This window comes from Helianthus annuus, chromosome 12 (assembly GCF_002127325.2).
Source record: "Helianthus annuus cultivar XRQ/B chromosome 12, HanXRQr2.0-SUNRISE, whole genome shotgun sequence".
NCBI lineage: Eukaryota > Viridiplantae > Streptophyta > Magnoliopsida > Asterales > Asteraceae > Helianthus > Helianthus annuus.
The window spans coordinates 109,556,273-109,571,552 of NC_035444.2; the positions used below are offsets into that span (position 1 = coordinate 109,556,273).

The 15,280-nt window shown below is 37.6% G+C and overlaps 1 protein-coding gene across 3 annotated transcripts; it reads left to right on the plus strand.

Moving 5' to 3' along the window:
* The first annotated feature begins 603 nt into the window (after positions 1-603).
* LOC110897551 (serine/threonine-protein kinase Nek5) lies at positions 604-10,607 on the plus strand. 3 transcript variants are annotated; one of them, XM_035980961.1, is made up of 15 exons: positions 604-930; positions 1,024-1,090; positions 1,162-1,227; positions 1,333-1,379; positions 1,461-1,506; positions 1,599-1,679; positions 1,763-1,805; positions 1,909-1,958; positions 2,757-2,838; positions 2,932-2,981; positions 4,785-4,858; positions 5,399-5,450; positions 5,548-6,159; positions 6,521-8,000; positions 10,358-10,607. In XM_035980961.1, the coding sequence occupies exons 1-14, from the start codon at positions 833-835 to the stop codon at positions 7,988-7,990; spliced, it is 2,838 nt and encodes a 945-aa protein (XP_035836854.1). In that variant the 5' UTR covers positions 604-832; the 3' UTR covers positions 7,991-8,000; positions 10,358-10,607. The 3 variants fall into 3 exon arrangements, with proteins under 3 accessions (XP_035836854.1, XP_035836853.1, XP_022000004.1); XM_035980960.1 differs by lacking the exon at positions 10,358-10,607 and adding an exon at positions 8,097-8,197; XM_022144312.2 differs by lacking the exon at positions 10,358-10,607 and having other exon boundaries at positions 6,521-8,197.
* Positions 10,608-15,280: the final 4,673 nt, after the last annotated feature.

Below are 15,280 nucleotides of genomic sequence, written 5' to 3' on the forward strand. Positions count from 1 at the left end.
AGTCACCGACTTGAGCATCAAAATATGGTCTCAAACATCATCTAACTAGTTTATTTATCTGGTGCAACTTTGATTCTAAGGTCAGAATCAGTTAAGAAGAATCAGTTAAGAAGTGACAGTAGACATGAAAACCCCCAAATTTGGATATAGCATTACCAATTTTCATCTTTTGTGAAAATCAACCAATAAAAAGGTACTCTCATACTTGGAGAAAATATTACTAGACAATAAAACAACTATATAATGACGAAAGCAAGGCTGGACGGTATGGGGACCGTCCATCATCATCTTCGCTCCATCGCCGCCCCCCTCTCCATCACCAGCCCTCCGTCGCCGTTCCTCCAGCGTCATCAACGTCTGCATCTCGACGGCAAAGACGCCCCTCCCCCTCTCTCACACACCTATACATACAATATATACATATATATTAGGCCCATCCTCCCATTTCCTTAGCTCCATCCTCTTTATCCCATCCTCACACCCGATCTACGAGACGTCTACGTGGCAGATCATCCTCCAAATATGGATCATTATCACCGTACCGCATAGTCTAATAATTTTACTCTTTTTTTGAGGCATGTGGTCAAAGTGTAGTGTTAGTTTGACTGGACGAGTGTGACTGTGAGTGACCTGTTAACGCTGGCGAATGAATGCTTTGACCTGATCCCAATCTCAAGTCATCGAACAACAATATTAATAATAATCACCTTCTTCTTGGATCTACGACGCTTTGCTCTCGATCTGCTGACTCGTGCACGCATATGATCAATAGATAATTAGGGCAGCGTTGTGCAACAATGGTGATGTGAGTCTGATATCGATTTATCGGATCATGGAGTCAAAAATGGATCAGTACGAGATGATGGAGCAAATCGGGCGGGGCGCCTTTGGTGCCGCCATTCTCGTTAATCACAAATTGGAAAAAACCAAGTAATATATCACCCCTTCTTCTGTGTGTGTATGTGTTTTTTATAATATTTCATTCAGTTAGGTATTTGTTCATTGGATCTTCTTACAATGCAGATATGTTTTGAAGAAGATTCGTCTTGCTAGACAGACTGAACGCTGCAGAAGATCTGCCCATCAAGAGGTTTGTTTTCCACTTATTAGCTTGCTTCTTTTTCGGATGGGAGTCTTGTATTTTGATTATTTGCTGTTCAGATGGCTCTAATTGCCCGGATTCAGCACCCGTTTATTGTCGAGTTCAAAGAAGCATGGGTTGAGAAGGTTAGAAACATGTTGTGTTATTGATTATTGTTTGTAATGTAATGTCGTTTGATCCGAATTACTTATAGTGATTTGAAATACATTTTGTTGATTGATTGTTTGTAGGGCTGCTATGTTTGTATTGTAACTGGATACTGTGAAGGTGGTGATATGTAAGTAGTCCCTAAAGAAACCGAGGCTCCCTCACTTGTACAATTTTTATGCCGTAGCCTTATAAAATGACTTTTTAACAGGGCTGAATTGATGAAAAAGTCACCCGGGCAATACTTTCCTGAGGAGGTATTGTTGTTGTTGTTGTTGTTCTGTTTTTACGTTTTAAACATACTTATCAGATTTCTAGCTACGGGTTGTTGATGATCTTGGCCTTACAGAAACTCTGCAAGTGGTTTACTCAGATACTATTGGCAGTTGAATATTTGCATTCAAATTATGTTCTACACAGGGACTTGAAAGTATGTAATAACTTATTCTTGTTGCTGAGAATGTCTTTTACTTTTAGTACCTTATACCAACTCTTATTGCATTGCATCTACAGTGCTCAAACATTTTCCTTACCAAAGATCAAGATGTCCGTCTCGGTGAGCTAGAGCTACTAACTGTTTTCTTTAGTAGACGTTGCTTTAACTTCTCTGATTCAAAGCAGCAATTAATTTCTTTTGAGTGATTTATCTCTTCTTGTAGGTGACTTTGGGCTTGCTAAGACTTTGAAGGCTGATGACTTGGCTTCTTCGGTACGTTCTTTACATTCATATATGGTATATATATACTTGGTTTTACTTATATATCTGATTAAAGTCCCTACATATTATGTATGGTGAGCCCATAGTTGTCAATAGCGAGCGAAGCGATTGCTATAGCACGCTACGTGGCGTATAGGTCTAGGCTCGCTATTAGGGATGTAGCGATAGACAACGACAATTTATTTTTATCTTTTTGTTTTTTTTTTTAAATATACATGTAAAATAGCATATATACCAGGGTATTTTTATATAATGTACATATAAAATTTAAAAAAAAAAAATTCTAGTGTATCGCTATTTATAAAATAGCCACCCGCTATTTATCGCTATTCGCTATGTAGCATATAAGTACCTTATAGCTATTTGTCGCTATTCGCCATTGACAACTATGGGTGAGCCATGGTATATAGTTTAAATTGTTTGACACTTGTGTATGTACATGTATGCAGAGTTGCAGACACATATATGCATATTACAATATATTACTCTCGTTCCCACAATATATACATGAGCTGTCTTGTCGTATAGGTTAACGGAAGTGTTTCTCATTGTAGAATAGATAAAATACTATTTAATACTCATGGATCAAAATTGTCGCTACTAATGTTTTGTGATAGACTTATAGTTACGATGAGCAAACATTGCTAACAAGGGAAATGTTGTATTTGTTGTAGTATATCCCACAAAGGAAATTGTTCTGTTTAGTTTTATGACAGGAGTATGATTTATAGCTACGGATTTTAACCTTTTTGCAATTTAGCTCATATACACTTGGTTACTTTATTCCAGGTTGTCGGAACACCAAATTACATGTGTCCTGAACTGCTTGCAGATATTCCTTATGGCTTTAAATCAGATATATGGTCCTTAGGTATCTGATTTTCTGTAAATTTTATTATTATTATTCAAGCCATGTGTTTGTTGTTTCTCATTTTGTGTGTAATATTTTTTGTTTGTTCATTAGGTTGTTGTATGTATGAGATGGCTGCTCACCGCCCAGCATTTAAAGCTTTTGTAAGTCTTCTTGAACCAGGCTTTTCTCTTTATCCTTTCCTATATTCACAGAGGTTTAAGAGCTAGCTGCTGATTATCTGAAGAGGTTAATCTGATGGGTCTTAACGTTTAGTCATCGAGTCATTGTTCAACATAAATATGTCGTCATCTCTTGAGTTTTATTATCATCATTCTTACCATGGTATTCACCTCACATGGGGCAAAACGGTGATTGATATGAAAACCAACGAGGTACATAGCGAGTAGGTTTACAAGATTTGTGCAAAATCTCCAAAAAGTATCCTTGTCACTATGCTTTAAACTATTTGAAACTAATGTACCCAGTAAAATCGCGCTCTTAGCGTACGGTGCTTTAAACTACTTACCGTTGTCAATATTTACCCTAACAATATATTTAGGTTGTTTGTTACCGGTATTCATTTTTCTATTTATTATTAGGATACTTTGGATTTTCTGTTAGCCTTGGTTTAAAAAACGAGCTTAAAGCGTGAGGCGATGAAGCGCTAGGGTTGTCGCTTTTTTTGCTCAAATCACGTGAAGCATTTTGAAGCGCGCGTTAAGCCCGAAGCGCCATTGGTTTGAAGCGACGCTTCAGCCCAATCAGGCCAGAATTAGGTCTTTAATTTAGGCCCAATAGTCTCTAATAGGGTTTAATTGAGGCTCGCTACCCTAAAAAAAGAACGTTAGTAAACATCTTCAGCCGCTCCCTCCCTCTTCTCCATCGATTCTTCATACTTTCTCCAATAATCGACTTTAATTTATGTTTTAATTATGTGTTAAGTGTGTTTTTTAATCATGTTTTTGTGTTTATTATTGATTAACAAGTAGAATATGTCATATTGATGAGCGCTTCGTATACGTGAAGCTCTCGCTTCGCGCTTGAAGCTTCGCTTAAAGCTTTTGGAACCAAAACGCTTCGGAGCGCCTCGCGCTTTTTTAAACCAAGCTGTTAGCTTTATTGCTATGATAACGGAGTTTGTTTATTGCTACTTTGCTAGTCTTTAGCTTCATTTTAGACAACGAGATAATACTAAACATGATTAGTGTAATTTAATAAAATTATGAAGATAGGTAATAGCTTTCTTATAATCTAGAAATCCTACAGTTTTTTCTGTGTGATGTGATGCTCTAGAAAAGTAGCTCTTCTTTTCGAATTCTTATATTTTCTGAACATTCTACATCAATGCAGCTAGTGAATAATGATGTTGGTTAAATACGGCTTTGAACTTAAAAAATAAATAAATAAATAGATAATTGTGATAGCTTATAACATGATACAAATTTAGTTGCACATCATGCCCTATATTCTAATGCAAAGTAAACAGATAGATGAACACTTATCTTTCAGTCAATACAACAGTATGTTATACTAACAATCCTTCTCTGTCTCTAGCAAGAAAAGTAATTTGAAAAGTGAACCTATAACTAAAAAGGAACTAAAAAAAGTATAGAGTGGCGCAAAGGATAAGTATAGATGAAGAATAATATATATCAATCAAAATTTAAGTTGAGACTGTTCAAAAACATAAACACAGATCTTTTCATCCATAAAATGGTATAAGTATTACCCCAGAACAAATACAATAATTTGTATCATAAAGAAGATTCAGTTGGCCATCGTCTAGTACGTGAAAATCATTAAATAGATGGAACTTTAGTAAAGTGATAGACCGGGCTCTAATGTTGTGATAAAAAACGAACCAAAACACTTAAAAATGAACAGTTAGGTTTACCTATAGAAAAAGTACCTGTTTGTTTTTATTAAGTTTGATTTTTGATCGCTCGCATATATATTGATTTCAGGACATGGCCGGACTGATAAGTAAAATAAACAGATCGTGTATTGGTCCTTTGCCTCCTTGTTATTCTCCATCCCTGTAAGTTAATTGATTTTTTTATATTATTTATTTGTTCTGTTTTGTAACGCCCCGCTTGCGGCATGCGCATATAATGTATATACGTGTGGGCGCTCAGGGGGCAAAAGTGAAAGTGCACAAATTTTAACGTTATTTTACTAATTTCCTGAAAATAACGTTAAAAAAGGGGGGTGGTTAATCATGCATCATGTGGTGGCGTTGATAGCCGAAAGACAAGGGGGTACATGCACTAATCGGCAGTTGTCTCAATTGCTGAGTGTTATGTACCTTATGTCCAAGGCTTGATGCAAAACTACTATCGAGTCGGGAGCAGCCTCTCTATTCCTACGGGGTAGAGGTAAGGCTGTCTACATTTTACCTTCCTCAGACCCTGCCTTAGCTTTGCTATTGGTGGGATTTACCGAGTATGATGATGATGATTTGTTCTGTTTTTTATAAATATTTTTGTTTGATTTATAATGGAAGTAAAAGTCATGTAGGTTATAATTGTTTTGTACAAATGCAATTAACATTTGTTATCTCTCTTTTTCCCGTTCACAGAAAAGTCCTCATCAAAGGAATGCTCCGTAAGAACCCAGAACATCGACCCACTGTACGTTTTCGTAATTCTACAGAATTTTGACTTTTTTACCCATCTGGTTAATAACTGTCTGTAATTCTAACCTTTTTACTTTCTTTGACTATGTTAGGCATCTGATATTTTGAAACACCCATATCTGCAACCATACGTCGACCTGTATCGCTCTTCAATTGGTGTTGGTTTCACTTCGCCTTCAAAGCCAATTGGTAATGCTCACGATATGAGAAAGAGGAGTTCTGAAAGTCAAAGTAGTAACAGTTCTTTCAGTGACAAAGATAGTGTGAAATCAAGTGAGAAAAACATTCAAACTCCGCCTGGTGGTTGCACCTGTGACCATAATACAAATCGGGTTTCCCTCGAAGAAGATGATGATGATGATGATGATGATTCATTTCAAGAAGGTACTGAACATGATGAACTCGACATGATGCAAGAGGTGGCCGAACCAGTAGTCGATTATCAAAGGTCAAATAGTGGAGGTAAGCAAGTGAAATCGTTTAAACCAATCAAGATGGTTCCGAAAGAAGGTAAAGCTAGGGACCACAGTTCACCAATGCGAGGGGGCCGTTTAAAGACCGAGTTTGAAACACCAAGTAAACTGCCCAAACCAACTGTAGTAAATCATGGGTGGAAGGCGGCTAATAATGCTGAAACACCGCCCGAAAAGAGCAGTCTTGAGTCAAGGAGAAGAACTCAGGGCACGACTCCCGTGAAGCATCAGGTACAACTAACTTTGTTTTTTCTCTAATCATTCCTTCAGACTAATTCATGACACTGAAGATTAAAGATGTAACAATGAGCGGGTTGGTCAACAGGTCAAAATGGTTATCTTTGTATGGGTCAAATTGTTTTCTCACAATAACGTTTTGTCCACTTTTAACTTAATAAATAGTTAACTGTGTTAGATACGATTAAACACTATAGTTTTCCAATAATAATACATTTTTTTAATTAAAGTTGACCCATTTAGCCTGTTGAGATAAAATATACATTTAATCTACCCATATATATATATATATAGGCAAAACAGGTCTTAACTTGCAACCTTTAGTTTACTAACGAGTGCTGAACTATCTATGCAGCTACTACCTGTGATGGAATCATCTTCAAAAACTAAAGGTAGGCCAGAGGGGATGCCTCCATGTGGGCCCACTAGATCCAATGAAGACGCAAATCAGAGACTAAAAACCCCACCCACTCTTCTCCGAAGACCGTCATTCCCCGGAGGACGTATTAAGCAACCAGCCATTGGTGTTCCTCCTGATAGTACTACAACCACCGTAACTAAAAAAGTTGAACCTAAGGACCCGCCTCAGTCTCTCTTACGAATCCCCACTCACATTCCTGCTAGGATTAAAGGTCTTACTGAGTTGAGCCAGACCCCGGAAATCAAAAACCCTAATGAGATTCAGACTGGTGAAACGACGATAGATCCGTGTGGGTCGGTTCAGACTCGTATGAAAACCCCCACTCAGATTCCTGGAAGGACAAAAGGTCAAAATGAGATAAGTCAGACCCCTGAAATCAAAAGCCCTAATGAGATTCAGACTGGTGAAACGACTATAGGTCTGTGTGGGTCGGTTCAGACTCATACGAGAATCCCGATTCAGATTCCTGGAAGGACAAAAGGTCCTAACGAGTTAAGTCAGACCCCTGGAATCATAAACCCTAGTGAGATTCCGACAATTCAGACTCATGCTGCTCAGAGCAAATTTGTTTCAAAAAACATCGAGGAGTCGTGGGTCGGAGTTTCGAATGGGAAACAGACCGATGATAGCTTCAATTCAGCAGCAAATCTGACCCAATCGGATGTTTCATTTGTTCATGTGGGCGTACCTCATGGAAACTCTCAAACAACTAGGGTGCTTGTTGGTGGTCAAAGTCAAGATTCAATATCATGCTCAAATGTAGCCTTGTTCCCAAGGGTATCTGAGGCAGTTCCCGAATCAAATACTGATTCCATATCCATATCCATACCCGCGGGTCATGATAAATTCACTGTAAAAGAATTTATTTCACATGTTGCGGATAATACTGCATCTTCCAATGTTCCTGTTTCATCTAGTCGAATGAATAATATTTTGTCAGACGGGGTGTCGGCGTTACAAAATCCAACAATCGAAAAACTTGCTCCTCCACCCTTAGGTGATATGATTCATCACAGCGGCTTTCTAATGGGAAACGAGCATGAGACTGTTGAAATGAAAACATTGGCCTCTCCAACAGGATCTGTAGTACCCTCGGATCGATCTGAAATAACGACTGTCAAATCCGATATTCAAGATAGTCCTTGCAGTAAAGACGCTGAAACAAAGAATGGTTTACCGGAAGTGAAGGAAATTTTGGATATAACATCTACAAGGCAACGGGCAGAAGCACTTGAAGGGCTGCTTGAATTATCTGCTGATTTGCTGCAACAAAACAGGCTACAAGAACTGGCGGTTGTTCTCAGACCCTTTGGCAGAGATAAAGTTTCCCCGAGAGAGACGGCGATCTGGTTAGCTAAAAGTCTTAAAGGGATGATGGTTGATGACTCTAATAGGAATGTGTGAAAACTCACTGGTACGCGCTATCTCCCACTTTGTGTTTGATATTTTTTTACAAACCTTTTGAACGTGATCGATCCTTAATTCTTTCATTGTGTAATCTTGTATATAGCGACATTACAAACGACGTTTTTCTTGATTTATTAGGTGAGTACCAACTCTTGTCCGTAATTAGTAAGGAAAACTTATGAATTGAGAAGTATTTTGATTTCACTTTTGTTGATCCAAATGATGCATGTCTCATGTAAATTTCCATCACTTCTACTTAGCCCACTTAACGTAAAAGGGTTTAGAGCTTTGAACTGGCCACCAATACATCTAAATACTAGAAACTATCATCTCAGGACCGAAAAGTGTGGACTTGTTATAATTGATCTTCAAACCCGAAACCAGGTAGAAGGCTCTAAGAATTCTAGCAAAATTGATAGCATTTGAAGTAGACCACTCTCCCATCACAAGCACATCGTCCGCATACATGAAATGTGTGAGTAACAGGCCATTATTTAGAGTCACAAGCCCACTGAAAACCCCAACTTGAGATGCCTTATTCATAAAACAAGTGAAAATTTCCATAGCAATAATAAAAACAAACGGAGATAGAGGGTCCCCTTGTCGAACTCCCCTAAAACATTGGAATTCAAATGTTGGGGAACCGCTCACCAAGACCAAAGATCTAGTCAACTCCAAGATACCCCAGACCCATCGTCTCGCCATAATAAAGAAAAATCAATTTGGGCTAAGATAGAATCAATGAAGCTCCAACTAGTAGTGTCATAGGCTTTTTTTAAATTAATTTTAAATAGAAGAGCGTTTTTCTTATTTTCTTTGCCCATATCATAATTTCATTCACCATCATCGGCCCATCAAGAATGTTACGATTCACCAAAAACCGGATTGATTTTCTAAGATTAACGCATTAATAACCAACTTAAGAAAAATTTTGATATTACTTTTGAAATACAGCCAGCCAACAAGACTTGGGCGGAAGTCATTTAAGGCATTAGGATCCCCAACTTTTGGAATAAGTGCAATGAAACAACCCCGGCTAATCAACCCATTGGAATGAAAATGGCTCATAATATCAACAAAATTCTGCTCTAACAAATCCCAAAAGGATCGAATGAAGCAAAAATTGACCCGTCAGGACCGGGCACCTTATTGTCGTCACATTCCCAAACTGCAACCTTTATTTCAGCTAAGGAAAAAGGTGCACATAGAAGACTGCCATCACTTTCAACTAATTTTTAAATACCATGACAAGTAAAAGAAGGTCTAACCATAACCGACTCCCGAAACTTGTTAGCTAAGAAGTTGAAGACTCCCTTTTAACCCTTTTTGGCTCCGCAACCCAGGCTCCATTTACCATGAGACCATTGAGACGAGACCTACAAATTTTACTATTAATGATACGATGGAAATAAGAAGTGTTCTCATGCCCTTCTAAAGGCCACTTAACCCTTGATTTTTTATGCAAGTCCATGACCCTTGTATGCTCTATATTCACCAACTGTTGTTTGCAAACCACATTATTAATGAGATGTTCATCTGACTAAAGACCTAAATCCAAGATGTTTTTGTAATCGCTAATCTGCTCTTTTCACTTAGTTGCATCAGCTTCTAAGTTGGCCTTGTTACCACAGACCCAAGCTTTGATGGCCACCTTAAAACACTTGAGCTTCTCTGCAAGAAAGAGACCTGGAGGACCAGGATGTTGAAACTTGTCATTTTCCATTTTGACTAACTCATGAAGCTTCGGGTCTGAAAGCCAAGAATTGTAGAACTTGAATGGGATGGCTCCTAAGTTAGAATAGGCCAAGTGTTCCAAAAATTTGGTATCAAAGCTAGATCTTTAAATTCGATGTTTCAATGAATTTAGAACAAAGTTCTATGCTCACAATTTATATCTTAATTGGTTATGTTTCTGAGATATTTTAACTGCTTTTAAATACCCATTTCATACTTTGTTATTCAAAAAATTCTCCAAATGTTGAGAATCATATCAAATCAACATGATCCTTATAATACTAGTCTATCAACGAAACCTTCGATGCTAATTCGAAATGATTACATGAAATCCCATTAAGACCTTGTTAAACGCTGAATAACACCAATTTCTACAATCAAACACACTAGAAGTACGAAATCCATCTAGTATTTGTGATTATGTGTATAGAATACCTAAATAAATGTTCTTTGTATTCCTGGAACAAATTTATCAGAGTTAGGTTACAATCAGAGAATTCTAGAACATATGCGTTTGTGATGTATTGCAAAATACATCTAGTTTCCGTGTACAGTTTGTATAATTTTCGTTATGTTTTGTGTTGTTTTGTAATGGTTTTAGCATTGTACTTAATAGTTTGTGATTTGTAGGGCTCTGGAGGAGAAAGGAAGCTTAAACGGGTGAAAACGAGCTAAACTGGTTAAAACCGAACCTCGGAACGAGCTATAGTTAATCGAGAAGTTATACGAAGCGAAAATCTGGAAAAAAACACCCTGTCGCATCGCGCGATAGGGAATGGATAGAGCCCTCGTGTGACGCGAGGGGCTTATTTGACTGGTTGACCTTTTATTATTCTCGCGTCACACTAATAACTAATACCCTTACGCAACACGAGAGGCCTAAAACAACCCCTAATTGTCATAACATCATACTTGGACGAATTTGCTGCTGCTAAGGACGAATTTTGGAGCTTTGATTGAGAAAGTTGGAGACTCAAAGCATACTGAAGCAAAGGGTTGAAGCTTTGGAGCGTCCGGATTGAAGATTCTCGGGTTTCATCCTTTGGTTTCTTTGTTTATTTGTTTTCATTGATTTAACCATGTTTTGTGAACTTGAATTATATATTGTTCTTGTTTCTACCATGATACTTGGCTAATTTCTTAAACACTACCTAAGTTGCTAATGAATATAAGTTTTGACGGGTTTTCTATCAGAATTGGAACTATTGTGTGTTAGTGCATGCGTCTGTCAACTTCGTCTTGTATCGAGTCTTGTATGTAGAATGTTAGAACGTAGTTCGAGGTTTAAGGTAATTCCGCTTGAAAAGGAGGTAATTTCGTTTGAATGTTGCTTGGGTAATTCTGTGCGGAATTAGATTCCGCATGAATCTAATTTCGTGTGAAGCGTGTTCAAGCGGAATCACTCGCCTATAAATATCAGTTCAAACGAAATTATTACTAAGGGTTCTGGTTTGTGCAACGAAGTGCTGCCGAAGTGTCGACTCGCTGTAAATTGTCATCTGATCAATAAAAACGATAGTTAAAGCGTATATTGTGCTGAATTGAACTCATTACGACTGTTTCCGCCTTTCGTTTTGAGCATAAACTCTTCTGATCGACTCGTTCGGGTCCGAAAACGATCCTACATGTGGTATCAGAGCACAGGAGGAAGAGTTCATACCAATTCAGCTGCAAATTCTGATTTCTACACCTTCTTTTTCATATTAAACTTGTTTTCACGGTCAAAATGCTTTGATTTTCAAACATCATGTGTGCATTAGTGTTTTAACAAACCCTAGAAAGTTTCAGAACTAAAATCGGCTTGTATCTTGATCAATTTGACAATTTTCAGTTCGAGATGCTGACGTTAGCCTAATTCCGCACGAAATTAGGGTTACTTTCGCTTCAACAGATTAATTCCATTTGAAAGTTCACACGGAATTAGGTAATTCTGTTTCTGTGACGTAATTCTGTTTGAGTGATCCAAGCGAAATTAGTGATTCCGTTTCAAAGGGTTAATTCCGTTTGGAAGGTTCGCGCGGAATAAGTAATCCCGCTTGAAAGTTGTATTTCCGTTTGATAATCCCGCACGAAATTATAATTTCGTTTGGAAAGTTGTTATTTCAAACGAGATTAGGGTAATTCCGCTCCTAGGCTATTTCCGTTTGAAAGTAATTCCGTTTGAAAGTACTGTTTGAGAAATTTTTGAAAATTCGTAACATGGAAGAGGAATTTTATAACGCCTTTGCTACACCGATCACAGTTACTCAGCAGACAATGTTGGAAAATGAAACGGGGACGATGCAAAAACCGCCCAAGCTCATGAACATTGAGGAGTATAAAGGTTGGGAAGGCGGTTTGAAAACTGGGTTCAAGCAAATTATTTGGATGCTTGGGAATGCGTTGAGACGAAGTATGTTAGACCGACGAATGACGATGAAGAGGAGATTGCTATCAAAGATATGAGTGCTGATGATAAAAGAAAATACAAGAATGAAAAAATGATGCTAAGTCTATTACAACAAGCTGTGAAAGAAGACATCTTGGTCCTGTTGCAACATAATGGAAGTGCTTATTCGATTTGGAAAACGTTAAGATCAAAACTTGTTGGTAGTCAAGAGATGATCAAGAACAAGAAATCGCTTCTGAAAAAAGAGTTTGATCTATTTCGAGGTTTGAAAAATGAGAGCACAAAGCAGATAATTGAAAGGTACTGCAATTTGTTGGTGAACATGAGGAGAGTGAGTATCAGCAAAGACAATGAGGAGTTGATTGAGAAATTAGCAGATGCGTTGCCACACGAGACTTGGGGCACATATCTCATGATGCTAAGGAACAAGAAAGGTTTTAGCAATTTGACACTTAGCAAGTTCATTGAAAAGATTGAGGCTCAGGAGATGGAGCAAAGAAAGATTTCGAGAATGAAAGATTTCGATGGTGAACAAGACATTGGGCTTTATTACAAAGCAGGGTTGAATGACAAAAACACCAACTTGTCTCCAAAGGTTGAAACTGCTTTCAATGCAAAAAGTTCATCGAGAAGTTCATCAAAAGGATCAAATAGCAACACAAGTTTCTCATTATATCCGTTATTTGATCCGAACATTTCAGCAACTAAAAATGGAAAGAAGTTACAATGCAATATTGTTCTGAATCTGGAGAATGATCAGGAGTATTCTGAAGAGTTAGCCAAAAGCCATATGTCTTTGTTGGGGACTGTGTTAGAGTCCTATGGTAGTTTTGTTGCAGGTTGAATCGGGAATCCAATGCTTACAAAAGAGGATTATGATCAGATCGATGCTGAGGAAATGGAATTGATGGATATTAAATGGTGTTTGGCGAGTGTGTTAAGACGAGCTGAGAAATTTAAGCAGATCACAGGAAGAGATGATTTACGTGAAGCAAATGTTTCTACTTTAGGTTTTGATAAATCTAAAGTTACTTGTTTTCGTTGCAGGGAAAAAGGACACTTTAAGAGGGAGTGCACCAATCGCGAAGCAAGTGGAGCTCAAAATCCATTCAACAACAATGATGTGACAACCCTCACTAAACCAGGTATCCGTACGATTTAATTAATAATTAATTGCTGCTTAATTACTGTGCTTAACTGAAATTGCTGACGAACTGCTACTTGATTTCTAGTACTTGTATATTCCTGCATCATACTTTGATTTCCGTCACTACATTATTTACAAGTTGAACCTTAGTGACAAACATGATGCACTAAAGCACAGTAGCATTAGAACGGATAACCTATTGAACATGCTGATAAAGCCAGCATCAGGCAGACACTGCCTCTAAGGGCCTGTATGAGCCAGAAATATTTTACTACACCCATAGTAAGTGTAGGGATACAAGGGTTGTAGAACTACGTCTAGAGGAATAAGATATAATGATTGGATGTGCCTAAAACGTACTCTAAGCACGAAACACAACACTTTTATTTAACATATCAGCTTCTGGCTAACTAATAAAGTGCCAAAACATGAGGAAGATATTCCTGACACTTTGTAGAATAAGTTGTGTCACTAAAAGTATTATTTACGACACTTAAAAGCTTACTTAAGCACTTTAACGGATTACTATCCAACCGAACAACCGGACTATACCCGGAACATAAAAATATTGCCAAAAATATTATTGGTCTTTTTCTGAGCCAGTTAGGGTCCCTGAATACCCTCACACCCGCATTAGAACGCATCACACAACTAACCGAGTTAAACCTAAATCTAACTTGGTTTAACATAACTAAACTCTAACTATAAACTTAAAATCAAACTAGTACCCCCCCCCCCCTTGGGCCGAATTCGGTCACTATGTGACCAAGGCTTGTACCCATTTCATTATTTTAATAGCTCTTGTCTAATATCAAGAGGACATTGAATCCAATGGACGATGATCTTGATTTTGTCTATAAATACCTAGCTTAAACACAAGAGATTAATCACTCACTAAACCACTCAAACACAACTCTCTCTCCCTCTACATAGCTCTCGGCCGAACACCCCACCCCCTACACATCCATTTTCGGCTCTTGTTCATTCCATTCCTACATCACACAAGTGTTAAGGATCTCGCATAAGGAGTCTTGGAGCTAACGGAAGGCGAAGGACCTCGTTATCTTGCTTTTATCCACCACATTTTCGCATAGATTCTTCCCTAGCCCCGAGCTAGAGGTATAACACTTAAAACTCATACTCGGATCATTCTAAAGTGGTTAATAAGATTTGTAACGGTTAAAATGCGGAAACTTGCATCTTGAATCTTTAAAGTCTACTAAAACATGAATATTGTTGGATAAAAGCTTAATACTTGTGTAAAAGTTGTAGTATTTGAAAGTTGTGAATATTGAGGCCCGATCTACGTTGTGGTAGCTCGGATCATCGTTTAACCCGACTTTGTTAAGATCATAGATCTTGACATAAGCTTGTTTCTATCGGTACAAGGGTTAAAAGGTGAAACTCTACCACACGAGAAACATGAACTTGTGTAAAAGTATTTTCACTTGTAAAATAGTGTTTAAAACTAGCGGATCTACGTATCTGCAAGTGGTATTTTCAAAGGACCAAGTGTCGAGAAAATCATGTTTTCTAAAAGACGGATAACACACTAACAAGTGTGATTTTTACAAACCACAAGCGTATAAACACTTGTGAAATGAAAGATCCGACAAAATAATAATTTTGCAAAAGATGTCGGGAAGTTGTAAAAATAGATTTATTCTAAAAACGAGTTTTTTACGATAATAAGTTATTTTACACATAGATCCACAAACTATAACGGGATCTACACTATAGTTTTCGGAAAAACTACAAGTTCATGTGATTATGCGATTTACATACTTGTCGACTAGTTTGATGTGTCGGAAATTGATTGGTTGATTTAAAGAAGTGTTGGAATGATTTTGTAAAAGAAAATGATACGCTTGAAAGCGTGGCCACCTCCAGTTACAGGGGAAACTCTGGCGAAATTTTTCTAAAATTATAACACTTAGAATTATTTACAAGTGTTAGAATTATTTTTGATATGTTTTCAAAATATATTTCGCCACGACTTTATTTACAAATATTCGGA